We start from the raw sequence: 27587 nt of genomic DNA, 5'->3' as shown, positions 1-27587 counted from the left end.
CACATACTTTATATTATATGGGAATGAGTTAATTTACATTTGATGACTTACATTGTTTCTATGCAAGTCATCAAAATGTAAAATTCACATATAAACACAAGGCATGCATGTAAATTGTCTAACAGCTGCCACAATAATTGTCATGTTAAGTGATCAGTTATTGTATGATGTGGGAAGATACACAACTATGCAGGAACGTAAGGATCACTGTCAGTGCTAAGTATCTTAACTGACACAGTCTTTTGGATCTGTAATACTGAGCATGAAATTGAATAGTGCATGGTTATGTAATTTTGCTGGTAGCAAACAGATTTGAGGTTCTAAGTACTTGTCTTCTTGAATCTTTACTATACCTTCTATAGACATTAATTTCTAAGAAACACTATTCAATTTTGATAACATGGAAATCGGTGGTATCAAAGGTGAATATTTAACAAAGACACTCAAATTGTAATAACGTGTACACTGCCTTCCACATGGGGATGGGGAAAGGCCTTTTGTGCTGTTCCTTCCCTTGTGGTAAATTGATAATAAATAAGGGTGGAGTGGAGGAGAAAGGTATGGAAAACATTTAAAAGGTACCTTACAGATACAGTATACTCTCCTGTAAGTACTGAAAGCCTATACCAGTCTAGTACAATATCATGGTCTTGTGGAATGTGCCCAATCCAGTCACAATATAAGAGTCATTAACGTTAAGGTGTTTATGGTTTTCTGCTACAGTGCATACACACAAAACTACAAGGTGTGTAAACAAATTTAAGTAAAACACAAGTCAGTTACAAGAGCCAAGCTGGCATCATGTTATAGCACTTTCCAGTGAGCTGCTTTCTGGAGAATGCACATAAAGTCTTTCACCACTAATATAAGTCAAATAATAAAGTGTATTGGAGAATAGTTGATTTATATGGTTTGAGAAGTAGCATACCCTTTTGTTTCAAGAGGTCATTGTACTGTGCAGATCAGCTGAATATACTTTAGTATAAGTATATGGAACATGATTCATTACAAAAATACACAGAGATTTAATATACGTCAGTTACATACAGTTTGTGTGTGCATGTATGAGTGTTCATCGCTATACCATCATCACAGCTCCTTTCTTTGACGCATCCAGTTTAATACCAGAGCCAGCAAATCCACTAGCACCCTACAACAGCAGTGTACAAATAGCACAAAGCATTAGCTGGTCACATACCCTTTCCATCACAATGATGTCAGATTCTTTTAATTTTTGGCTGGTTATGGGACATATCATATCCTTCTTGATCACCTTCTCCACACACTCCAGTGTAACAACATCACCACTATATGTGAAATATTTTGTCAGGTACACTGCTAACAAGAGTTCACAATATTATTATGGGGGGGGGCATACTAGTACTTTGTGAGGCTGTGCAGAGACTAAAGCACAAGAGTATGGGGTCGAGAGACTAAAAACTGAAGTGATGTGCTGTAAGCATGAGATGATCAATGCTTTAACTTTGTATCTAACAAGTCATTTGAAGGGTTCATTAAGTTTAATCCATTATCTGTAAAATCTGTTGGTAGCCACAGAACAAACAGAAGCACTTTGGATAGTTTGAGCTAGTTAAAATATCATGTATGTAATCAACTTTTTTTCATTTCCCCTACAGTATGGTTTAGAGTGCTGTGTGGGAATGATATGTACATACAACATTGGTCCTTTGATGGGAGTATATACTGTATGTACAGTACGACAGCAGTCACATACCTTGGTCTCAGTACAGCACATGGCACAGAATTACCCAATGCATCATGTGTAACTGCACACATGTACCGTACCTAATAAGTAGATATTCACGTAATACATTGTACAAACATATAATATTGATATCATCAGTAAGGCCACCCTTAGGACTAGTGCATAAACGTATGTTGATTTTATGCTTCGAAGGTTTGATGAATATTTTATGGTGCTATAGCTACTATTATTTGGGTGGCATAATTTGAGTGTATTGTAGCTTAATCAGTCCAGTTTTTGTTTTGGCTCCCTTTGTCAAATGGAATTTCTCACGTTGACACTATTATTTGTCTGTTTAACAAGATATAGCAGCTGGAGAAAACATATAAAGCTGCTGCTAAAAGACCTTACAGTAGTACACAACTTGGAAATATTCTTCCTCTACAGCTTGTCCCAACTGCATCTCGTGATTAGCGGTGGGCGTGGCCACTTGTGGTGCAAGCTAATTAACTTGTCCGGCTGGAGAGAACACAAAACAAGATGTAGCAGCTGCTAAAGACCTTACCGTAGTACACAACTCAATATTCTTCCTCTACAGCTCGTCCCAACTGCACTTCGCAATTAGTGGTGGGTGTGGCCACTCGTGGTGTGAGCTAATTAACTTGTCAGGCACCTAGTACAACCACCTTCCATTACTTTCTAGTGTCTCAAACGTAACTGCCCACAACGAAATTATTCATGGCGTGATGAGCAGTTGCAGCCTTTGCTTGCTAATATGACCATGTTACGCATGTGCAAAATTCGAACTTTACTTATGTCATTCAAATGATGCACCCTTCGAACCACTGAATGAATGCAGTACATTCATTTATGCACTACTTAGGACATAAACATATTATCTCGATAACCAGATAGCCTTATTCATGAGGTCACGGAACAAGTACAGTAGGGATCATGGAGGTTTCTATAACAAAATATTAACCAGAAACCAGCCTCATAATACTTTCATGGTGCCTTAGCAGTATTGGTTAGAAATAATCAAGCACAAAAGTGTTTTCAGTCCTGAAACACTTCGATGTGAATTTATTATTATTTTTTTAACTTAGTGGAATTTTCTACTGACTGACTAACGCCTTCAGAAAAGCTTAACTCAATAACGGCAAAATTAATGGGCTCAAATTTTTTCACTGTTCGACAATACTTCAGCCCAACAGGTCCCTTTCAGCATATTGTAGTACATGCAAAGCACGCATTACTTTGTGTCCCACTTCTTTTTGATGACACCACAAGATGTTAATTCGCAATAGCACACTATGGCTTTGTGTTGCTGATCACATAAGAAAACATCCATACTTTTCACACCACACCTCCAAAAAAGTCGGAGTAAGCAGACTGATTGCAAATATCACATTTTAAAAAATTGTTAATTTAAAAAAGAAGTAGGGATCTATGCAATAAAAAGTAGTGAAACAAGATATGGATGATGGTATTACAGCATAGCTTGGTAGGAAAGTCCCTACTTTGCATTGAACTAATGTGCCAAAGTAGGGACTTTCCCATCAAGCTATGCTGTAATACCATCGTTAACCTCTTGTTTCACTACTTTTCATTGCATAGATCCCTACTTCATTTTTAAATTAACAGTACTAGTTTGTTTAGTATTTTGCTGTAGCACAGCTAGTTACAGTGTAACTTGTGAGCTAGCTATTAAGTTCCTGTATTAAAGTACGTACTGTGCCAAAATTGGAAGCACATAGGCCCATAGTAGCGTGAATAGCTTACGTTTTCATAGTAGCAGTGGCACTCAGATCACAGTGTATGACCTGTCTCAGTATGATGGTCCGTGTTCTATTCACCAGGGCCGGAAGTTGTTCTAACAAACAGGCCCTTTCAGTTGTCTGGAGCATAGTCTTGACTAACAGGATGAAGTAACACAATTTCCATTCTAGTACTATCCAATCACTCGCTGATTTCACTATCCATCAATGAGTGGCTGAGTCAGTGTGTTCAGAGGAACAAGCCGTCAAGCATCAGTCTGTCTATTAAGCAACAAATCTTTTCATCGATTGCACTCCAGGTGTTGGCAAAACTTGAAGTGACAACTCAGCAGCCTTAATGTTTCACATGTAACACTTGAAATTATAAGTTCCCAGCTTAATATTGTATTTCATGTTAGGTGGACTAATATTGTTCCGTAAAGGTGATTTCCATGGTGTAAGATGTCTCTAGGATGATTTTTAAATGCATCATTTTAGGCAGCGTGCATCATTGTCGGGGGAATCCCTACTTAAATGTTTGATTCTCCGTGTGTAGGGCTGTATATGGGCAGACCTACAGAAAACTCAGCAAAATTGCTACATTCAGTGCCTATTAGTAAATAGTATATATAGGGGCTCGCATTTCATTATACAGTTATAGCCTCATATATCTGGCATCATTGATGTGGCGTTTTTATTTTATTTATCATACAGTACGATAGTAACTGTATAGTAGGAACCACAAAAGAGTAGGCGTGGCCCATGAAATAACATCTCCCCAAAACCAGCCTCAATCTTCCCTGACAACGATGAGGCAGTATTGGTTAGGTAAAACTAAGCCCAAACAAGCTTTCAGATCGACCCGAAATGCTTTCAACAAGTTGCTACGGAATTTTAAAAAAAAATTATTTGACGGAATTTTTTACTGACTGAGTAAGTAACTGACTGATGCCTTCAGACAAGCGTAACTCGATAACGACTAAGGCTACGGGCTTGATTTTTTCACTGTTCAACGTTGCTTCGGCCCGACAGGTGCCTTTTGGCATACTGCAGTATGTACAATGCATTCCTACCAGTGTCCTTCTTTGTGTCCCATTCATCTTTGCTGAAAGCGAAAGGCATCGATTTGGCGGAGGCTTCCCTTCGTATTGGAAATCGTCCGTATTTTTCATAGTGGCTATTTTGATTGCAGAGGTGCTTTTCAAACAGTTCTTGATTCGTAGTGCTGTGTAACGGGTTGAACATAGCCGACAGCGAAGCGTAATGGACACTTCACTTTTCAGACGATAATTAATATAAATGGGGTGTGTGTGGCACTATTTCTTTCTTTTGGTGTGCGTGGATTGTAGAGGTGCTTTTCGAACAGTTCTTGGTTTGAAATGCTGTGTAACGGGTTGAACATAGCTGACAACAAAGCATAATGGATACTTCACTTTTCAGAAGATAATTCATATATCTGGGGCGCGCGGTGCATTTCAGATGCGGTATGCGTGAGTTCACCAGTCTTAATAAAATTATTTACAAAAAAAGGTAACAAACAAGTGCATGAAAAAATTTGGAATATTCAACTAGAGTAGGGACCATAGCACATCAATAAAATGTACTGAAACAAGTTGGAGTAGTCCATGATATTAAATCACTGTAAAACAATAAGAAGTGTTATATCTCTACTGTGCATTTCCGTTATGGTATCTTGAGCACAGTAGGGATATAACACTTCTTATTGTTTTACGGTGATTTAATATCATGGACTACTCCAACTTGTTTCAGTACATTTTATTGATGTGCTATGGTCCCTACTCTAGTTGAAAATTCCAATTTTTTTCGTGTACTTGTTTATTTATTAAGGCTTTACAGAACAAGTGTTGAAGGTATGTAAGTCGAGTACACTAATGATGAGGTATGCACAGGTATGCTACAAAAAAGTTAACAAAAAAATCCATACTAGCTTGTACAAATCGTAATTTTTCCTTATAGATATGTATCTTTAACCCTTGAACTTGCATAGCCCAGAAAACTAGATCTAAAAATATGTGTCTTAAACAAAGCACCGTAACATTTGAAGCATAATTCCTATGGCTACATAATTTACAATATTCTACTTATGATGTAATAAGGATAAAAACAATATCCCGCTAAACTGTGAGGCCAAAACTTGGGTTAGATCCATATTTCTACACAAAGTGGATGAGACCCAACAAAAATGCAACCCAAATGACCAATCCAGTAATGACCACCACAGAAAACATCTGCAATGCTAAGTTGGAATCATATAATACGTATGGCTAATATACAATACTCATATTGGTCATAATATACTCACTCCTTTTGATATCAAACTGCTCTTGCCATCTCTGTCAGCTATAGGAGTGAACTTCACTGTAACGAGATCCTGTAGGAAAACCAAAGACAAAACTATGTCCCAATTTTTTTAAATGGTGTCCTTCAAAGGTGAATGCACAATTAACAGAAAAGTAAGCAGTTCGTGCTCTTTTGTCTAGACCAAACACTGTACTGTACTCTAAAACAGTTTCCATTGTTGGTAACATTATATAGACCAACCACACAAAGATTAAGTGGACAATAAACCTGTGAGTATAGGCATAGCTTTAGTTAATGAATCACTAAAACAATCAATTGATTGAAATGTCAGGACTAATTGTAGAGTGAAATACAGACACTACAAATCAGTAGTTTTAACACATGAGGGTTAGACATGGCCAATACTAGTCCTCTTCATCAGTCATGGGGAAGTCCGGAAGAGACGTTGATCAGAAGGGGAGTCATGTGCAAGAACTCAAATTAGTTAGAGACACACATGCACAGTAAACATGCATACATTGTATCAGAGCTTATGATAAGAATTCTCTGTTGTCCTGCCGCAATGTCCTGGAAAACCAAAATTGGTTGGACAATTGCCAAAATTGACTGGACATGTGGAAGATGAATGCCTAATATGTCCACTGTAGCATAGCAATGAACATTAGTGGTAAGACATGCCTTACCTGCAGCTGTTATGTGGTTACAGTACACCAGAGGGTTGGCAATGGCACATTTGTGGTCACTCCCTTGGGTTGTAAGAATGTATACTATCTCCTAGCAACCAAGTGACTGTTATTGTTGATAGCATGCCAGCTCAGCCCTTAGGCTCTTCCTTACGCTTTGATGGGACACTATGTCCAGACAAATTGCACTATGGTCAGACATCTATGCAATTTGACCGGATTTTGTCTGGTGTCCGGATGTTATCATAAGCTCTGATACATGAGGCACAGGTGTGAATTATCCTGTTAGTCGAGACTAAGTGAGATGGCTATGTGATGGCAACACCAGAATTACAGGGTACTTGGGAAGACCCTTCCGAGCTGGTGGACAGAAAAGAAGAGGGTAAAGAGCCACCAGCAAAGATGGTATGGATAGATGAGCTGGAGGTTTCAATTGCCAAGATAGTGGACAGAAGTGTACTGAAGGCCACGCGAGGGTAGAACAGGTAAGGCGACAACCAGAAGCAGAAGCCCCCACCTCAAAAGGGTTTCTCTCTGTACTCCTTATGGCTAAAGGATGACGAACACAGTGGAGTTCTTTGTTCGAAACAGACAAAGGTGGCAAAAGGGGGACGCCAAACACTAATACTCCAGGCCAGAAGAACAGATTGGTCGAGTCTGGAGTTCAAAGGACCCTCGTTATGGACATGTACAAGGGCCAATGGGCCAGCACTCGAGTGTTAAGACTTTGGGTGAATATAACAGGGTATTGATAAAGGTTGACCCTTGGCACAGACACAGGAGCCAGGGTTACAGGGAGATCCCGATTTGCCAATGCCATTATTTGTTTTTGTTACGCAGATTCTTTGGTAGTACGCCCCACATTAGAGGAACTACAGGGAATTTAACTGGCAGAGTTGGGATCACCATCAAACACTAGATTCCCAATTCTAACACAGGACAGCAGGTAATGGGGGAGTCTACGATGGGGCTGGCCTGTTACTGGTCTCACACAAGCTGGCAAACATATCTAACAGTGGGAGTTCATCGACATGGCAAAGTTGTTACTGGAGGTGCAGCTCTTAGGGGGAATTGAAAACGGAAAGTCAGCCACCAGGAGGCCCACAGTTACAGACATTCTTACATGGATTCAATGTTTTGGGATATATATTCTGATGTTAGCCCCATGCCATCCAGAGTCAATCCTGGAGTTGATGGAGATAATACAGCCTATATGCTGGAGATAATGGGACAGGCAAAATGCTTCCAAGGGAAAACCTGGGTGCTATATGACACGGCTGCATAAATTTTGCTATAGGGTGTACTTTGCTTAAGCACGTACTTCCAGTATGTACTTGTACTTTGGTTTATTTAAGTACTCTTGTGATTTCAGTAGGAGTACTTGTATTTGTACTTCAAAAACTCAAAAGTACTTGAAGTACTTTTAAATGTACTTGGCCCCATGTCTGCTTTACGGCCCTTAGTTGCAAACACATACAGAATAGGCTATATAATGCTCACCTTGACTCTTAGCGGTGATCCACTAGTGGGACAATACGTTTTGGAGTCCTACAAAGAAAATGAATAAAACATACACGTAAATAAAACAAATTAAATGATGATAACTCAGTACATGGACTTCATATTGGACACTCAAGCACATACATACAAAGAGCCTTAGAGCTTACAATTCCTTAACAATGAAAGTTACACTACAAATAGCATACAATGCATAGTGATAATAATTAACTCACAGGTTTTTTAATTTCAGTTGGTTTAGCATCAGGAGTAAGGGCAGGCACCCAGAAACTGGGTAGCTTCGGCTTGCTGCTGCTACCACTAGCAGAACTGAGCAGGTCCTCATGTTGTATTGCAGGAGTAGATGTGTCCTTTGATCCTACAGTACACATGTGTACATAGTTTATCACAAAAATGACAGCTTCAATATAGCGTAGGGGACTGTAAGTCATGCATTCTCCACTTCCCTATGTTATGTGCCATCAATTTAAGAATGCTGGTTACTATCTTTTGATTATGTTTCATGGGTGGTATGTTGTAAGAATCCTGTGATCTTAACATCCTTTATAACACGCAAAGCAGCTATCTGTGCCCTCAGGCAGTAGTATCACTGAGTAGCACTGGTCATACGGTATGATCTCCTTGACAGTACTTCCCGTCACAGTATTATGATTTAAATAAGCACATACCATACAACCTCTGCACACAATGGGAGCATAATGTATTAACTTAGGTAGACTACTTGGTCTGGCTACTGTTCCTGTTCAAAGGTGCAGTGTTTATACTGCAGTGATTAAATCGTGAGCTCTCTTGTTAGGTACAGTATCTCTACAGTATCTCTTATAGTACAGGTACAGTATCTCTAAAATTGTGTAAACCACCTGAAAGGAAATAAGAGCTAATGTACTCTCAACTACTCTAATAGAGCAACCATCAGGGCTCAGAAATTTGGTGTTCAAATACTGTAATTACTTAGTTTCACTGTACTATATTCATCTGTACCTTTGTCACTTGTAGATGGTTTTGAAGTTACTCCACCCTCTAGTAACGGAGATTATTTTTATCAATAACAAACAATGCAAACAGACACTTGCTACACATACCGCTGGCTAAAAACTTCTCCATCTTGGCTCTTGCCTCAGCCTTGCCTAATTCTTCTTTCTCACTCTACAAAGATTACACGGAGATAGTAGAACATGTAATTATAGTATGACAAATATTACAGTAAAAATGACAGCATAACCTTCAGAGGCAAGTCATTTACTACTATCAAATACATGTATGGATGTCTTTCAAGAGACACTCAATAGAGCAGGCCTGGTGATCACTTGGCCACCACCGCATGAATTGTAACATACACACACACATATGGTGTACTTCAATTAAGGCCAGAGACCAGATAATATTAACAAAAGTTCATAATATCAATGAACTCTTGATATGAAGTTTGACATACAGCCCTGTGTATCGTATATACTGTACTGCTTGCACACAAATGTACAATGAAAAAATTAGTATTCTAAGTTCAATTAAGGGGATCGTAGAAATAAAAAGTAGTGAAACAAGGGAGGCTGCCTACACCTACATTGTACTAGTGGATATTTAATTCCTACTTCAGAGTAGCTATATAACTATGACTAAATCCACTATTAGACCACAGCAAGGTGAAATACTTGAATTTCATTGGCTACTTACAGGTATCTAAATCCTGTAGATCCCTTGTTCATGTCTCAATAGATCCCTGCCTCTGGGGCAATACTAACCACAGCAATTACTTGCCTGTACATTGGCAATGCATGGGCGTTTAACTGGATAGTAAGTGCCATAACAAGTTACAGGGGGCTTGTTCTACTCACGAACGCTACATTTCTCATGTTACAAGCAGCTGGAACGAGCTGTGGTCTAAATTAGTTAGACATCGAAACACAGGGTTCTAGGAATTTAGAAACCCTCAGGTCCTGTAGTAGCGCCCTTGCTTCGCTTGTGCACCACAACACAGGGCCTTTCAGGTTTCTAAATTTCATAGAACCCTGTGTTTCGATGTCTAACTATTATGTACACATATACCTGCAGACTAAAGTGCAAACATAGTATTTCTACATTGTATGATTTACGTAATTTTTCCTAGCACTTGTTAGTTTACTTTTCTTGTAGCGTAATTATGACTGGTGAACTCTTGCATACGGAATTAGAAGAAAGAATGGCTTCATAAATTTAATTTTGTGTCTAAATGCATGCCCCATCATTAGTTAAAGCAACCAATACGCTTCATTTTCAACTATGCTCCACCTGTTATACAGCATTACTAACAAAGAACAGTGCAGTCTATTTCAGGTTGGTTGTCCACTGTAAACTATGTGAATAGAAATAACCAATGAAATTCATGCCAGACGGACACCAGGCAGACAGCGCTAGGTTTAAACTGAAGGCTACTGATCTCATTGGCTACTTTCAATTATGTGACTTTTATTTGTTTCCCTTGTCAACCAACCGGAAATAGATTGTACTACAAGTGCCTTTGCTATGGAAATATGAACAATTACCATTACAAACATGATAGTCAGCCACCCACTAATCAACACCTTGCATTGTCAGTGAAAATAAATGGGAGGACAAAGGTATAGAGGTGTACCAATATGGGTTTTTGGCATGTACCAATATCCAATATTGATGCAACCAAAAGAACCCAATAACCAATAGTTGATCCGATATTTGCATTAATATTTTAAGCAAACAAAAAGTATACATTTACCTACCCTGCAACATGTGCATGTATTCATTGCTACACTCTGCCTGTAGTGGTATACAGCTTGAGTTTCTATTGTGCTATCCAGACAATTCGGTCCGTACCCTTAAACGGATATTTCTGCATTACTCCGCATTCTAATGGCTTTTGAGACAGCTAGTACAGCAAGTTTCCTCGGTTATCCTGTGATCCTTCCTTTATTACTAAGATACTGTATAACTGCTTGATTTGTAAAGACTGTGATAAACTTTCCAGCAACAAACAATAGAATCGTGTGTGTTTATATTGTTTCTTGTAGCGTAGCATTTGTTGCAGAGTGAACAATAAGGCACTGGCACTAAAAACCACATGAATAACGTAGAAAACCGATGTACAATCCGTTTATGTACAAACTTTTGCTACTATATAAACATCGGTAGTGATATCGGTCCTCCTGCTGTTCTGTACCGATACCGGTAATGATAAAAAAATACCGTATTGGTGGCCGATATTGTAGCCAATCCGATTATCGGTACACTTCTATTCTACAAAGGTACAGAAAGTCGGTAAGTCCATGAAGCATGCAACGGTATGCCAAAAGGAACCTGTCAGGCTAAAGCAACATCTAGCAGTAAAATTCACACCTGTACCCTTATCCATACCAAGTTATGCTTGTCTGAAGGCATCAGTCAGTTAAGTTACATACACCCTGTAGTTAGTCAGTCAGTCAGTAAGCAGAAAATTGCACTGAATAAAATGAAACATTCCTTATCAGAAACATTTTTGGCCACTCTGAAAGGCACCATGAAGGTATTGTGAGGCTGGTTTCTGGTCAATATTATTTTGTGAGAAAGTACAAACCTCCATGATCCCTAATAATTATACAGTACTACTGTACTATATGATAAGAAAGAGCTTCTTATGCTTGTGGGTGCTATACATGCATGTATCTACACACATACGTACATATGTACCTCATGCTTCTTTTTCTGCTTCTCATATTCCTTTAGTTTGCGAGCATCTGTCAGACACACAAAAATACACATGTTTTACAGTCGATTTGCTTACTTTCTCGTTTCTGGTGTAGCAGACACTCTAGAATGGCTTCTTTGTCATACAGGTATCCCTGTGGCCTGTGAACACAGGTTAGCATTTGTAATTAACACAATCACAATAGATATTCTCATTAACAAATTAGGGGAAAAGATAATAAGTCACAGCAATACAAAGTACAGTAAATCTTATCTTGCATTTTTGTTCCACAAATGATGTATTTCAGATGTACGTAAATGCGATATGTGTTCTTACGTGATGACCGGGTCTTTACATGGTTGTAACGTTAGGCCACAACAATCAAACTCCTAAAACACAATAAGTATTTGTAACACATAATCCACATGTAAAATGTAAGCAAATATAGGCAAGCACACAAATGGACATGCATACTGTATTTAGAGACTTAAGAATATACCCTGTTCAATACTGCTGTGCACACCAAGGATACACCTACCCAGTGAAACACTGGTACTGGTCCACACACAATAAGATTATTGAGAGAGGTATCAATGCAATTGTGGCAGTTTCATTATCACGATAATAAATTTCTGTATACTACAGGAAACCAATAGCAGTCATTTGTCACCCTTTTCTTGTAATAATTTCCAAGTAATTTTCTTGATGCAGGTTTTCCATTGTGATTAGTACAGTGAATTCATACAGAGTAACAATATTTGTATTGGTATTTGTGGTATACATAAGTATTGTGATGAACGTGATATGAGTAGCAGCTAGTATCAAGACACCAGAAATTTCATTATCACACAGCTCTCTCTCTCTCTCACACACACACACACACGCGCACAAACCTTTACAGAATCTTTACCAAGTCTTGCATATTTTGTTCCATATCCAGATTTTGCTATATGACAAGAAGTTGTACATGTAAACATCATTCAACTGTTAATCTGTACATGCACATAAACATGGCACTACGCCATGTTACCTGTATTGTATGTATATGACAAATTTTATGAACTACGTAGTAAATAATCAGTAACTACACTAAGTTATTCTATCACTGATACAGTGACACAGCAGCTTAAATATCAATGTTATCAGAACTACAGTATGCAGAAAATTCTCAGCCACCTCAACTGGTACAGAACCTGTCAACTGAAACCACTTCCCATGGATAAGACGGTGGAGGGTGTATGTACTATTAGAGTATTTTAAAACATACAATATCTTTCAGTGTCCATATTTCCACACTTAAAGTGTCTCTGACAAAAATCTTCTCTAACATACATATGTTGTTGAGTTCACAAATTGCACAAACACTGTTGGATATGACTGTTAACTAAAATATAAATTCTTAGGGCTCCTTTGCTGATGCCTGTGAAAAGTATACTACTATTATACATCCCAGCATCAATATTAGCAGGTGATGGCATAGTATATTGTGATTACAGTGGAGTCCACTAGGATTGCACTGCAATATTACTAAGCTATAGTCTGATCCTAGGAATTTACTAGAATCAAAGGATTTCCAGCTTTGTCATTTACAGAAGTCGTAAATTAACATGTTGATAGTGTGGGTAACGAGAATGTCCACATAGTCTTCACAACATCAACCACAAACACATACCTGTAAACAACAAATGCATGAAAACATAAGGATTGTCACAACACGACACAAGCAACATTAGACGATGCTTGGAGAAATGGAGAGTGGAGATGGCATGCTACCAAGCACTGAACTGTCAAGAAACGACTCCTCTACCCTATTACAACAAGAGCCAATGGATTATGATGTAATCAATACTGTCATTTCAGTGATGTATATCTGTGTGATTATGCTGCCAAGTACAATGCTTCACAGCTTCATGTCGATTGCGATGACCCTCTACAAGCCCTATCCTACACCTCACAATGTTTTGATAGCGCACACCCTGCTGTGTGAGATGATATATGCTACCACAAGAGGGGCGAGCTTTGTGTATACCATCATTGAGATAGCCTCAGATGCCAGCCCACAGTTTAGCTGTCAGTTCACCGATGCTCTGCTGAGGTTGCTGCTAATGCTGATGCATACTAATCTGGCAGCTATGATTTTCATAACGTTCTACGGAGTAAGTCGCAGAATGCAAGACCTCAACTTGAGCCATGGCGTTCGATTGGTAGTCATCCAATGGGTCTACAGCCTAATGTGGATCACCCTACATCACTTCATACTTGGGCCAGATATATTGCAAGAAAGAGCATCGCGGTGCATCTTTGAAATTGACCGCATTGAGATTGAAGGTCTGGTTTTGGCAGTATTCACAGGAATGGTGACAGTTCTTGCCAGCGCTATACTGGTGATCGTGTTCAGTATGATGACCCGCTTTAAAGTGAGGAACATCACACCATTGGATGAGGATACTCGGAAGTTGATCAAGTCAATTCAGAAGTACACCCTATGGAATGGCTTGGCTCTAGCAGCGCTAGCAGTACCCACTACAATATTCTACTGGATCACTCCATTGTTTGTAAACATCAATGATACCGGTGCTTTGATATTGCCTTCAGCCGTCACCTATGTGGCCATAGAGTTCACAACTCAGATTATCCTACAGGTCTACCTCATCACAGATGCCATCAATGTCTTGATTGTCTTCAAGGAGGTGCGGGTTGCCAGTAAGAAGCTGTTGATGCTGATCACAGCAAGGATCTGCATGACATGGGAGAATTGGAAGCAGTGTTGTGCCAGGAGCAACAAGGTGGCACCCATGGCAGTTACCAATGGGAATAGTGAGGAGGATGGCCAAGCAAGGGAAGAAGAAACTTAAATTTATTGAAGACTTGCAAGACACTTTAATTAGCTAGTGGCTCAGCATATTCTGTGTATGTACTCTGCAAGCACACATATTGCTAGACCAGATATCATTTATACAAACAACAAGCAACACAAGGCGCTTGCCCATAGACCAGGGAAACCAAATCATGGACACATCAAAGGGAAATGTACTAGAACCGAGAGAACAGGTACACATACAAATTAAACACAGGCCTATACTCACAAGTATCCTTCCTCTTTTCATGATAGGTATACACAGCGCTGGCGGTGGCGTTTTTGCCATGTCTCGTCATTACGTTGAGCCCAAGCGGTTTGTCCTACTCTAATAAATTCGAGTTAGCAAATTGTTCTAAATACTGCGCACCTAGAAACAAGCAGGGACCACACCTCGGACCACACCCTTCGTACCAGCTTGACAGTCGTGCAAAATGTCCTGTTGTTCTCCGCGTACCAATTCGATAGAAGATATATCTAGTCCTGAAAAATCTGACGAAATTGAATACTCTTCAGACTCAGATAGCGATTCAAGCACGGACAGCGACGATGATGAAGACGATGGTCTCCCGACTGATAATCCTATAGATAGTCCAGGCCAAATGTGTTTTGAGCGAATCCTTCCGTCCGATCAGCACTTTTTTGAGCGTAATCTCGTTAAACTACCGAAAGACACTGATCCAGATTTGATGCCACTGCACGCAGTAGGGTTTGTGAAGAAGCTATGGCGAAAGAAAGACCTGAATATTTACTTTTTGCAAATACACCGCCAGGAAGCTAAAATATTGGAGTGGGCGTCTGAATGGAGCAAATACTGTGCTGTACAGTTTCACAAGATTGACACGCCTATTGGTAGTGACATTAGAGTAAACTTCAACCAGAAGGGATCATGGTCCTACATTGGCACTGATGCTACCCAGATCCCCTTAGAGTCATTTACAATGAACCTGGGGTTTATTGATAAGGGAACTGTCCTGCACGAGTTTGGACATGCCCTTGGTCTCATACATGAACACCAGAGCCCATTCCGTGGAGGTTTTGAATGGAATAAGGAGGAGGTGATCCGTTCATTGTCTGGTCCTCCAAATTACTGGGACAAGGAACGTATAGAACATAACATCTTCAAACGATACAAGAAGAGAAGATTGCGTGGGACGAAATACGACACAAAGAGCATCATGCATTACAGGTATAGAAGCATTTAAAAGAAAAGTGCTGCATCCTATGCATGAATAATTAACTGTTGTGTACTTTAAGGCTTGTCATGTCATAAATAAGACTGCCTTCACAAAATTTGTGGCCATATATCTACACTACAGGTCCCTAACAAAGATAAGGATTAGTCTTGTCCTCACAGGCTTAGAGAATGGGCCTGTGAGGATAAGACTAGATGTGCCTCATTCACATGTAGGTATTCTCATTATAGAGGATAATTTATGATTTAGCCACATTAATACTATCACATTTCTCCATGTAGTTTTCCTCCAGAGTGGATCAAGAGTAAACGAGGTTCTAAACCTACTGGTATTGGTCGTAACATGGAACTGTCAGAACGTGACAAGTCACACATCAGGAGGTTATATGGACCACCTAGGAATCTACGACAAGACATGCCAGAGCCTGACATTGTTACCATACCAGTGGATCAACCATCCACTACCACATCATCCAAACCTGCAATGTAAGTATTCAGTTTCAATGTGGCACTTTAGAGGGCTATATGCATTATTTATTTTATTCAGTTTCATCAACACAATGTTTTGTATCAGTACAGTTTCAATGTCAAGATGCTATACAGGCTTTCAGACCTTATTGTAGGTCCTTTAGAGGGCTATATGCATTATTTATTTTATTATCAGTTTTACCAGTTAAGCACTGGAGGGTGAATACACTATAAGCATGCATGTGCCAGATATAGACTTTTCAAATACCTTTCCTTGACTTATGTGTACACGTGTATGTTGGAACTGTAGACAATGAATCTATGTACATTTTTTAAAACCTCAAAATGATACAGGACACGGGTAATTCCTCGTGTTCCAGTGGTGAGGACCAAGCCAGTAACACAACTACCAGTACCAACCACTAGTAGTATTTATGATATACCGGTATTTGAACCCCACAGAGGTGAGAGCTACCTGTAATGTGTGTCAACTATTGGGTATGTTTTATCACAGGTGAGCTGTCCGGTGCTGGTGCTGAGTTGCTTGTGAGATTCCATACCTCCCATAAACAGACAAAGCTTTACACAATCAGGACACATGGTCACACTGATATGGTTGTGGCACTATTAGGTAAGTACAAGTGTACATCCTGATGTTCTTATTGGTGCTCACCTCTGCAACAGGTCCAGATGACCACACCAAGTTCATCATGGCTAGTGATGATGATGCTGGAGATGGGAAGAATGCTAAGATTGTTACGAAGCTTACACCAGATCGGGACTACTTCCTACAGATACAGACCTTCCATCCTAAGGGAGGAAAGTTTGAATTCTCAATCACTGCTTGGTGATTGACCAACACAAGCATACGTATATTTTTAAACTTTTGAGTTCGGTGAAATTTTTAATAATTTATGGAAATATTGTTTTTTTTTTTAAATAAAATAATATGTAAGTTGTACACGTCACGGTTCACGTGCAAACAGGAAGAGGGTAGGGGCGATGTGTGAAAACCGAGGTGAAAACGAAGGCCAAGGGGCCAATATTCCCATCACAGATCCTGGCCAGGTGTGCTATGAACGAATTTTGCCTTCTGAGCAGCACTTCTTTGAACGACCAAGGACAGAACTTCCTGTTCCTAGCGACCCTGAGCTGGCAGTACCCTTAGATGCGGTGGTAGTCGTTAATAAGATATGGCGAAAGAAAGATTTAAATGTCTACTTTATGCAGATACATCGCCAGGAGGCGCAAATAATGGAGTGGGCGTCTGAATGGAGCAAACACTGTGCAATACAATTCCACAAAGTAGACACGCCTGTTGGTAGTGACATTAGAGTAAACTTCAACCAGAAGGGATCATGGTCGTACATTGGTACCGACGCTGTATCTATTCCAATAGAGTCATTCACAATGAACCTGGGGTTTATTGACAAGTCAACAGTACTACACGAGTTTGGTCATGCACTTGGTCTTATCCATGAGCACCAGAGTCCATTTGAAGGAGGATTTGAATGGAACAGGGAAGAGGTGATCAAGTCATTATCAGGGCCACCAAACTTCTGGGATATGGAGCGCATCGAAAACAACATGTTCAAAAGATACAAGAGAGGAGACTTGGATGGTACCCGATATGATACCAAAAGCGTCATGCATTACAGGTAGGGTTGATCAATTGAAACTCATGGATGACATAGTGCTATAGTATGTCCCAGTGTATCTTAGAGATCAAGGGTGACGATAGGAGTAAGACATTGCCTCACTATAAACTTGTTGATGTCATCATGCAAAGAGCACAATTTTCAAACGAAACTGAAATTTCCATTAAAAGTTCATTATCAGTAGCCACTAGCCAGCTTCCTGTAGCGTAGACTGTGTTAGCTCATAATGTGTATAAATCATGAAACACATCTGTCTATCTCTGTGTCTCCCTAATCCCTCCTCTCCCTGACTTGATTACAGAGCTTATGGTAGCATCCACACACCAGACAAAATCCAGTCAAATTGTGTGCTGCTAATTTCAATTCCATATAAGTGGTTTATGTGATGATTAAACTTGTTGACATCATCATGTAAACAACAAACGGAACTGAAAATTCCCAGTAGATGCCTAACCATACCGTCAATTTCATGTCCGTTGAGAAATTTGCAGAAGAAATTTTGTAGTTTCACCTATTTATGGTGATGAAATCCAATTTGTCTGGATACAGTGTCCACAAGGAGGGAGCTTAAAACATGTGTTACAAAACCTTGCTGGCCATGGTATATTTGAAATAGGCTACTTTTAAAGTTTACGATGACCTTGACATCATGGAATACATGTACCATTATTTTCTTTCAGTCATTGTGATACATCAATTTTGGGTAGGACTGATAGTGATAATTATTAATGAGTTGTGTAAAGGTGAAGACTTGTGATATGGTTTATTCAGGAGCATTTTAGAAGGGTCATACACAAAAACTTGAGATAACACACAGCAAATACCCTTCTTGGTGTTCAGTAATCCCTATAAATAATCTTCTGCCAACATACCCTAGTACCTTTTCCATTCATATACTTGCTGCCAACCCATAATTTAATCAACCATGTCTGTCTGTATAATGAATCCAGTGGTTATGCTTGGTCTACTGTTATTAGCAATGTGATGAATCTGATGATGCACTTTGTTTGGTATAACCATCCCAATAATATGTGTGAAATGTGTACTGAGATTTAGTTGTTACTATGTCCAGCAAGAATTTATTGTTATGCCTGCGTCATTATGTGAACTAAGATTAGATTTGCTATGGAGTCATTATCGTAATAGTGTGGTGATTAGACTACCTTTTTGAGGTTTAGACTTGTTAACTTATAAGGATGAACAAAACTGTCATAAGTACTGAATCTGCTACATTTGAGAATGAGAACCTATACCAAAATATTTTGTTATTCAAAAATTTTACTGGACAGTATTATTATGTTTTGTATTTGTAGTTTTCCAGCTGAGTGGATCAAGGGTAATGGTAGTCCTCGTGGAATTGGACGTAATGATGAGCTGTCAGCTTTGGACAAAGTCCATATCAGGAAGTTGTATGGACCACCAAGACACCTTCCTCGTGAAACTGGAACAACTACTAGTAGAGAGACTGGTGGAAGTACTTCAACTGGTCGTACTAGACCAACTACGTGAGTAATGTAAATCACACAGACAACATGCCATAGTGTACATGACACAGATGACATGTATGGGCACACACTGACACACTACACTATGCACATGCATGCACGCCATGTGTACTACACACATGATCCATTATACATGATGTGTAATGTGAAGGCATACTCCTATTGTTGGTTTGCAAGGCCAGTGCACACGGATATACATGCACGCATGCACCACTACAGCTATGCATTGGTGATACCTAGCTAGATCATCATGAAAAATATGCTGTAATTGTTCCATAACATTTGTTACCAAGATGAAATTGTGTATTGTGTTTTCAATAGTGAAAATTATTGCACACTTGCTCACACTATGCGTGTAAACATTAGTATTTGTGCATTAGTATTTGCAGCAGTTTATAAGTGCTGGTGCTTATAAGATTCTGGTATCCAGACTAACATAGTACATGCAAAATAAAGCACTTGACTCTACTTACTAATTTCTTTTATTTAGGACGCGAGTTGTTCCTGTTGTACCAGTTTTGCCAGACAGAACTAAACCTGTTACCAGCCTGCCACCCCCTACAGCAAAGACCATCTATGATGTCCATGTGTTTGAACCACACAGAGGTGAATACCTCATAACACTTATCATGTGATGATTGGTATTGACTGATAGGTGAGCTGTCTGGACCTGGTGCAGAGTTGTTGATCAGGTTCCGCACTAGTAAGGAAAACAGGAAGCGTTATACAATCCTCACTCATGGGGATACTGATACCATTGTGGCCCTGTTGGGTAAGTGTGTTGTGTGTGTATTAGAGTTGCAACAATACAGTGTGTAGACATATTGATATATTGCCACGATACAGCGATATATTGCACGATACAAAGTGAAGTCTAAACACTGGTCTATGTCATTTTTTAAGGGAAATAAGTGAGCTAATTTTTCTTTGAGAAGCATTGCATACCATTCAGTTTAACCACAATGTACAATAATTTGATTGTCAGCCATGTCAACAAGCCACGATATATCACGATACGCAATATATCGATACAGTTTGACTTTGTATCGATACAGCAATATCGTCTTTCTATGATACGATATGCAATATATCGATATATTGTTGCATCTCTAGTGTGTAATGAAACCTCATTAACCTTTAGAAAATGCCACTGTGCCTTTGTAAGATGATATTAAGACTTTAACCCAAAATATGTGTGGCTTTATTAAACAGACTAGCATTGTGATACCACATAACCACTACCTGTATATAAAGCAGAGAATAATCGGGGTGGGGGGATGTGCCCCACAGACAGTAAAGGTATGTTTTAGGAAATATTTTATCAAACAGTACAGTTGTACTGTTTAGTAGAATTCCCGCCAAAAGTGACGCAAAGCAACATCTGAAGACCATCATGGAAATATCAATATCGTACACAGCAATAATCACCTTTATGGAATAGTCCTACTCCATTCGGCATCAACTACAGCATTGAAAACAAGAGAATACTTATAGGCATCCAGGTATTGAATTTTAAAAAAAAGCCATAACTCGAAATTTCATCCTATTGTCTGTCTGACCACAGTCACAAGGCTTGGGGCCAAATGAAGCAGTTCACAGCCACCATTTTACACCACAGCAATAAACTCACTGGTGGGATATGCCTTTTGCAGTTTTGACAAATGTCTGCCTTCTGTGCTTAGCCATTCCTTTTATCTTCAATTACTTTTCTTCTTCATGGAAACCATGCCAAGGCATTAATTTTCCCTATTGACACTTAGACTGTAGCAGTTACAGTAAGCTGCGCTTTTACACAATTGTCACACCCCTTCATGTGCCACAACAGCAATTTGTAGGGAACTAAGGCATTGTGTCATGCCCGATTTACTGCATCGCTGAGTGGCGAGATCGAGATACATTAATACAGCAGTCACAGCCACACTTGTATTTCATAGCTATGCTCTAATAAAAACTTAACAAATTAGTGCAATAAAAATTATTTAGGGTTCCAGTATTAAAAAGCAGTGAAACAAGAGATGATGGTAGCTATGAGGGAAAACCCCTAGCTGGCTATGAGGGAAAATCACTAGATACTTTGCATTGTAGCAATATAGGAGAATGTCAAGTAGGGATTTGCCCACATTGCTACAATGCCAAGTGGAGTAGGAAGATGTTTTACTTACATATATGCTGGATTCAGTCCACACTGGTTGGCAGTGGTTCAAAGCAACCAGTACCTCTAAAAACCAACCAGTACCCTCTTAAATCTGACCAGTATAATCATACAGTACAGCAGTACTGTTTAAGTAGGGTTTGCATCAAAAGTGAAGCAAGCCGCCAAAAATACCGCCTTTAAAAACCAGCTTAGAAACTTCTTGCGCAATGAAAATCACCTTTACGGAATAATACTAGTCCATCTAACATCAAATGTAACATTAAAAACAAGAAAACGCTTACTGGCTGCCGGATATAGAATTTTTAAAAAAAATATCAAAACTCAAAATTTCGTCTCACTCACTCACTGCCTGACCACAGTCGCAAGCCTAGAGCCCAAACGATGCAGCACACGGTAACCATTTTATGCCACAACAGTGTACAATATAAGGGAAAATTATTGCTCGGACAGAATGGCCAATCAAAAGTAAATTTGATTGGCCATTTCTGAAATTACATGGCCATAAGATAGAGGTGTACTAGCCTAGTGTGCAAAGTACACCCTGCAGTGTGAAGCACAAACCTTCTAGGGGGTCTGAGGGCATGCCCCCCCCCCAGGAAATTTTTGAGAAAGGATCACTCTGAGATTGAATCTGAGACCACTTTCAGCTACTTATCACTGAACTTTATGCACATACATTTTACAGAGAATTAATTGTTTATTAGTAATACATGTACAAAATTTGTATTGCTGCATACATATTTTACAAAAAAAAAACTATGAATCAATGTATTTTACAGCCAGTTTATAGACTTAGCTAGGCTAAATGCTTTGTTACAAGTGGTGTTGAGTCAGCACAGATTGAATTATCAACTAGTAATTGCTAAAGTTTCTCTCGCGAATAGCAATAGATCAAAACTTACTCTCGAACTTTCCGTGTGCCTCGCCGTGTACAGAACACTTTTATCACGTGACTTCCACTTTCTCCAGCCACTGCATCTCTACAGATTATAACCACGAAATGGCCATCTTATACTTAATATCGTACCTCCACTTCGCAAACATTACTTTCTTTTCTTCTTTTGGAAGGCGCCACTCGTGTAGTCAGTGTAGTGATCGCTTCTTCACAACATCGACAGTAACCCACAATCGATAATTTGGGTAAATACGAGGTGCAGTGCTCTAGCTTACGCATGCGCATCGATTCGATGCTTCGACGGGATCGAGACTTTACGTAGTGATTAAATAGCTTCGGTAAGGAAAGTTAACGATACGACAATAATAATAACTATAATATTACATGTTATAAAGACTAATAATAAAGAATTACAGTTGTAAAAAATTTGATCGGCACAAATGGTCGACCAACGGCTACATTGATCGGTCAACAGCATCACTTGGTCGGAAAATGGCCGAGGGCCGACTGTTATATTGTACTCTGCACAACAACAAACTCATCAGTGGGATGTGCCTTTTGGGATTCCAACGAGTGTGCACCATGTGTGCCTTGTCTTTTCTTTTATCTTCAATCAGGCTGCTTGTCTTCTTCATCCAACGAAACCATATTGAGGCGTTAATTTTCCATATCAACACTTTCTTTAAGCAGCATAATAGATGCCACAAAATTATTTAAGGCGCTTAGACTACACTACTGTACGGAGGTACCGGTACTCACAAGATCACGCCCATTCTTTATTCTACTATTATCGATCGAGATTATGATGACCACGCCCCTTTTACGCTAGCTGTATTTGTGACCATGCCTTCAAGTTGGTAGGCTGATTGTATTGAAAAATGTACTGGGCCTTCTTTGGTGCTGAAATACCTCCTGATTGATGAATATGATAAGTACATGGGATTGGCACAATAAGCCCCGTTAAGCCCCACTGAATAGGTTAGTTTTTTAAACTTGGGCTACATAGAAACCATGCGAGATCTTGCATCAGGCCACGGATGCAGTAAATGTCTTTGTTGACAAGCTAGAAAGATAGAGAGCTCGAATAAACAGTATGAATAAACACCCAAAAAGTCATCTTATGCAGCATACTTCACTAAGACTAGTGGTGTGCACCCAAGTCGGGGATCACACGATACTAGAAAGATAAAGAAAGCTTCCAGACAAATGATAGGAACAATGGGTCACCACCAAGAAGGTTAGAAATGAGTATCACGGCCACCATTCAATGCTGCTGTCCTCCTTCAATGCTATACCCCACCTTGCAATTTCAAAAATGCAATTAATACGAACAATTTTTGTGGCGCTTATCACACTTCCAATCTCCCCTGAGTATGTACAAGTTGAGCTGGATCCTGAAAAACAGCCAAAAATGATAAATGATTAGAGAATTAACATTTCAGCCAACCAGGTGATTTGTGGTGACAGTAAAAGGGTCGAAAACAGACATGTGTGGTTTGGCTCCGTTACAAGTTCAGGAACTTTTATGGCTTGTCCATAGGAAATGTATGGTGAAAACTTTGATTGGCTGTAAATATTGTGTCAGTTATTTGAACAAAAAAATTTGGAAATGTGTTTAGCAAGTTAAGCAGTGCTACAATTGAGCCAAATTTTCAGATCATGCGTAAATGCATTCTTGAGTTATTAAATGTTTTTGAAGATCCAGCTCAATGCGTTCATGCCAAAATCTTGGTCCTGGTGTATAAATAAAACTGTAATAGCAGTTTCTGAGTTTTCAGTGTCCAGTACTAACAGCTTGGTCCTAAGAGATAGGATAGTTCGCTTGTGTTGTAGCTTTGGTGCCCGAGAGCACCTCTTCCCTAAACTTCTATGCCTTTCTCATGAAGGTTAGGTGACCCCCCTTTCCATCATCTGGCTTCCTAGAGCTCAGCCAGTTGATGTGACAATGGGTTGGTCTTGTGTTATTATTGGCTTCACACAAATATCCCCAGAATACAGGCAGACATCAGTCTGCTTGTATTTGTGAGTATGTCCTGCCCACCACTGCTGCAGGTACTAAAAACCCAGCTCACATTTTCCATTTGATCACATGATCCAAAATGGATCACAGCACCCCAACAACCCGTTATTTTGTATACTGATGCTTATGGCTTGCTCCAACCTGTCTGTACTGTATAACCACTTACGATTAATCAGCAAATAATTGGAAATCGGATTATTGGCCAGATTTCAGCAATATTGGTAATGGTAATTGTTAGCAGATTATTTACCTGATCAATTTTATTGAACTTGAGATTATAACAATTAGGTAAAAATAAAATTTAAAAATGACAATTTTACAAAATAATTGTGAAGATTTGGTAAACATAAACATCAGATTGGTTATTGGTATTGGTCATTCTCTTATCGGTGCATCACTAGATAGAACACACAGCACAAACACAGATAATTGAATGTGCATCCAATTGGCCTGCCCATGTGCATCCCTTAACTTCAAGGGTTAAGGGCATGCATGCATTATAATATTGTGAGTGTCTAGTTGCCTGGATCCACAATAGAAACCACAACACTATCACTACAGGCATAGATTATAGGCAGGTTATTGTACTGTAATACTCTTTCATTTGTTTTATGTAAATACTGGATCGACTATTGGTTATTACCTTCTTTTCTTTTTTTTTGGAGACTTCAATACCTGATATCAGTAAACATCAAGAACTCATGTTGGTACACCTTAATATGAACGTTCAATGGTATAATGTGATCTTATGCACTCCAAATCATGCACATTTCATGAATTATGATAAGAAGGAAATCAAGCATACTTTGAGGTGTTAGAGATGTCTGTACCAATTTAGCACAGATTTAGATTTAATTTGGTATGGGAGGTATGTCATCCTGAGGGAACTTCTACATTAAAATCATCCGATAAGATGTAGTACACTTAACTGTTATACAGGACCCTTGGTCACACTACACACTATTATGTGTCTCTTGATCCCTAAACTACTCAGTTTACTGGTAAATTCAATGATATACTACATTTGTTTGAAACATCCACTATGCCAGTGTGTACCTTTTGGATAATTGTATCTTTTGTGACCAGTGCATAAAGCATATATCAGGTTGTGTTCTTGAAAGCAGTTTAATAATTTTAATACATGTACTTATTCAGGTCCAGATGATCATACCAAGTTTATCATGGCTAGTGATGATGATGCTGGTGATGGGAAGAATGCTAAGATTGTTGCTAGACTTATTCCAGATCGGGACTACTTCTTACAGATACAAACCTTCCATCCGGAGGGAGGAAAGTTTGAATTCTCAATCACTGCTTGGTAATGATCAACTGCAACAGTAACTGTGCATTGAATATTGTGTGTGCTTTATTTCGCTATTATGTATCTGTCTGGCTGCATTTAATTTATCTGTGTGCAGCATAAACATAGTTGAGGGGTTGACGTACAAGTATACTGATCCAGATAATGGATATTGTGATGTGATCCTGTGTATAGTGGTGATATACTGATAGAGTAAGTGGCATAGCCAGTACCCATGCAGGCCCATTAAAAATATTGCTATGAAGATTGACACACTCCGTTAAAGCTGTTGACCAGCACGTCATGGTATATTGCCCATAACTGTGTTGTAAGCATATAAGCATTGGACCTTACTGGTGAAAGTGTACATTACCATTATATGTGACCTAATTTTAGAAAACTGTTGATCTACGCTTTTGTAATAAAACGCATTCAAAAACAATGGGTAAAAAATGCAAGCTTCAGAAAAAAATTTACACAAATTTTTATCGCCTGCTGGTCGGTGAATTCACACTCCAGTGGATAAATCCTGGGAATCATCGTGTTCCCCTATTCATAGGAGTTCAACAATCCTTGTTTCATTTTCATACACAGGTGGGTTTCTGAGTTACGGATGTTTGCTTACGTTGTGGTGACAAAAGAATTTATGACGATTTTTCTTCAATGAATCTGCCTTCTTTCTGGATCACAGAAGAATACTTTTGGAAACATCTATGCCTTGGTGGATTCACAAATTCATGGCGAATTCAATGAGCAAAGATTCAACTCCGTATGCCGTTGTATTAGTAAGTTGTGATGGTTTATGTAAGCACCTGTAGATTATTTTCTCGATGTCTTCTGTGCATATTGATTTATTTGTTCGTCTGGGTATCTACTGCTGTATTTCCCACACTGCTTATCTTATGAAGCTGAAACTTAGCCAATTCATTCCTCTGTCCCTGTAGACAACAAAGAACCAATAAAACGAATTTGATAAATGTGTGTATATTGACGGTTTTCTAAAATTAGATCACATATGTACTTAAGTTTCTCACCTAAATTGTGGTGTGAATGATAGCATTCTACATGTGTATCATATAAATCATTATTTTTTGAAAGTTAAGAATGTTTTTACTTAAAATCTTTGAAGTTATAGAGTGAAGGCCACAATGTGGGAGTAGTGAACACTCAACCTAGCTGTCTCATGATCTCGTTGTTAAGTGCACAAATATAATTTAAGAAACATCATAATAAATTATGATGTAAGCCCATTAGTCTAAAAGAGTAAAATGACATAGCAAAGGTAATTAGTACATCTCCTGAGTGAATATGTATTATACATGGACTCTTGCTAGTATGGGGTTAGCTACAAATGTATATAATATGGGTAGTTACGCATAGTTATATAGTGTATTTATTTTATTTATATCGCTAAACCATGCATGCCACATTTAACAGTGTCTGATTAATAGACTCCTATATATTTGGCATATAGCTACGGTCTTCTGTTGTTGAGACAACCCATGTTATTTATGATACAATTAGCAAAATCATAAAACTGATGTAGCAGAGACACATGTTGACATATGGCAAGTTGATGATTAGTATGTCGAGTATAATATGTGTAGCTATGTACTTTAAGTTGAGCTGGCCAGCTAGCTAGTTGATCATCATCAGCTGTGGACAGAAACAATCAAGCTAGTTATGTGCATGATATACCAAGCACCATTGCAGGGTATACTGTAAGGGAAGTCTCATGTACTATGTGATGCATGTAGCTATATTGTATATATATAGTGATAACTACAATTAAAAGTAGACAGTTATATTGTAGCCACGTAATAGCATCAAAAGCACTTAACAGATATCAAACTGTTGCTTGCTATATGACACC

General features: G+C 38.9%; 3 protein-coding genes across 3 annotated transcripts; 2 read left to right on the top strand and 1 right to left on the bottom strand.

Moving 5' to 3' along the window:
- Positions 1-945: 945 nt before the first annotated feature.
- Positions 946-14901, bottom strand: LOC136259659 (nitric oxide synthase-interacting protein-like). Its single transcript, XM_066053156.1, has 13 exons — positions 14748-14901; positions 12555-12607; positions 11998-12050; positions 11758-11822; positions 11664-11710; positions 9068-9131; positions 8967-9005; positions 8201-8343; positions 7968-8015; positions 5786-5854; positions 1736-1806; positions 1199-1307; positions 946-1150 (listed from the first exon to the last, which is right to left on the bottom strand). Exons 1-13 carry the CDS (start codon positions 14815-14817, stop codon positions 1079-1081), a joined length of 903 nt encoding a protein of 300 aa, XP_065909228.1. The 5' UTR covers positions 14818-14901; the 3' UTR covers positions 946-1078.
- LOC136259657 (astacin-like metalloendopeptidase) lies at positions 14872-17149 on the top strand. Its single transcript, XM_066053154.1, has 5 exons — positions 14872-15707; positions 15996-16199; positions 16536-16645; positions 16696-16812; positions 16866-17149. Exons 1-5 carry the CDS (start codon positions 14953-14955, stop codon positions 17030-17032), a joined length of 1353 nt encoding a protein of 450 aa, XP_065909226.1. The 5' UTR covers positions 14872-14952; the 3' UTR covers positions 17033-17149.
- LOC136259658 (uncharacterized) lies at positions 17123-25838 on the top strand. The gene is made up of 5 exons (XM_066053155.1): positions 17123-17839; positions 19153-19344; positions 19835-19950; positions 20000-20116; positions 25570-25838. Exons 1-5 carry the CDS (start codon positions 17184-17186, stop codon positions 25734-25736), a joined length of 1248 nt encoding a protein of 415 aa, XP_065909227.1. The 5' UTR covers positions 17123-17183; the 3' UTR covers positions 25737-25838.
- The last annotated feature ends 1749 nt before the right edge of the window (positions 25839-27587 follow it).

Source organism: Dysidea avara, chromosome 7, assembly GCF_963678975.1.
Source record: "Dysidea avara chromosome 7, odDysAvar1.4, whole genome shotgun sequence".
Taxonomy (NCBI): Eukaryota; Metazoa; Porifera; class Demospongiae; order Dictyoceratida; family Dysideidae; genus Dysidea; species Dysidea avara.
The sequence above is the reverse complement of the archived record's forward strand: the minus strand, read 5'-3'. Positions and strand labels throughout refer to the sequence as shown.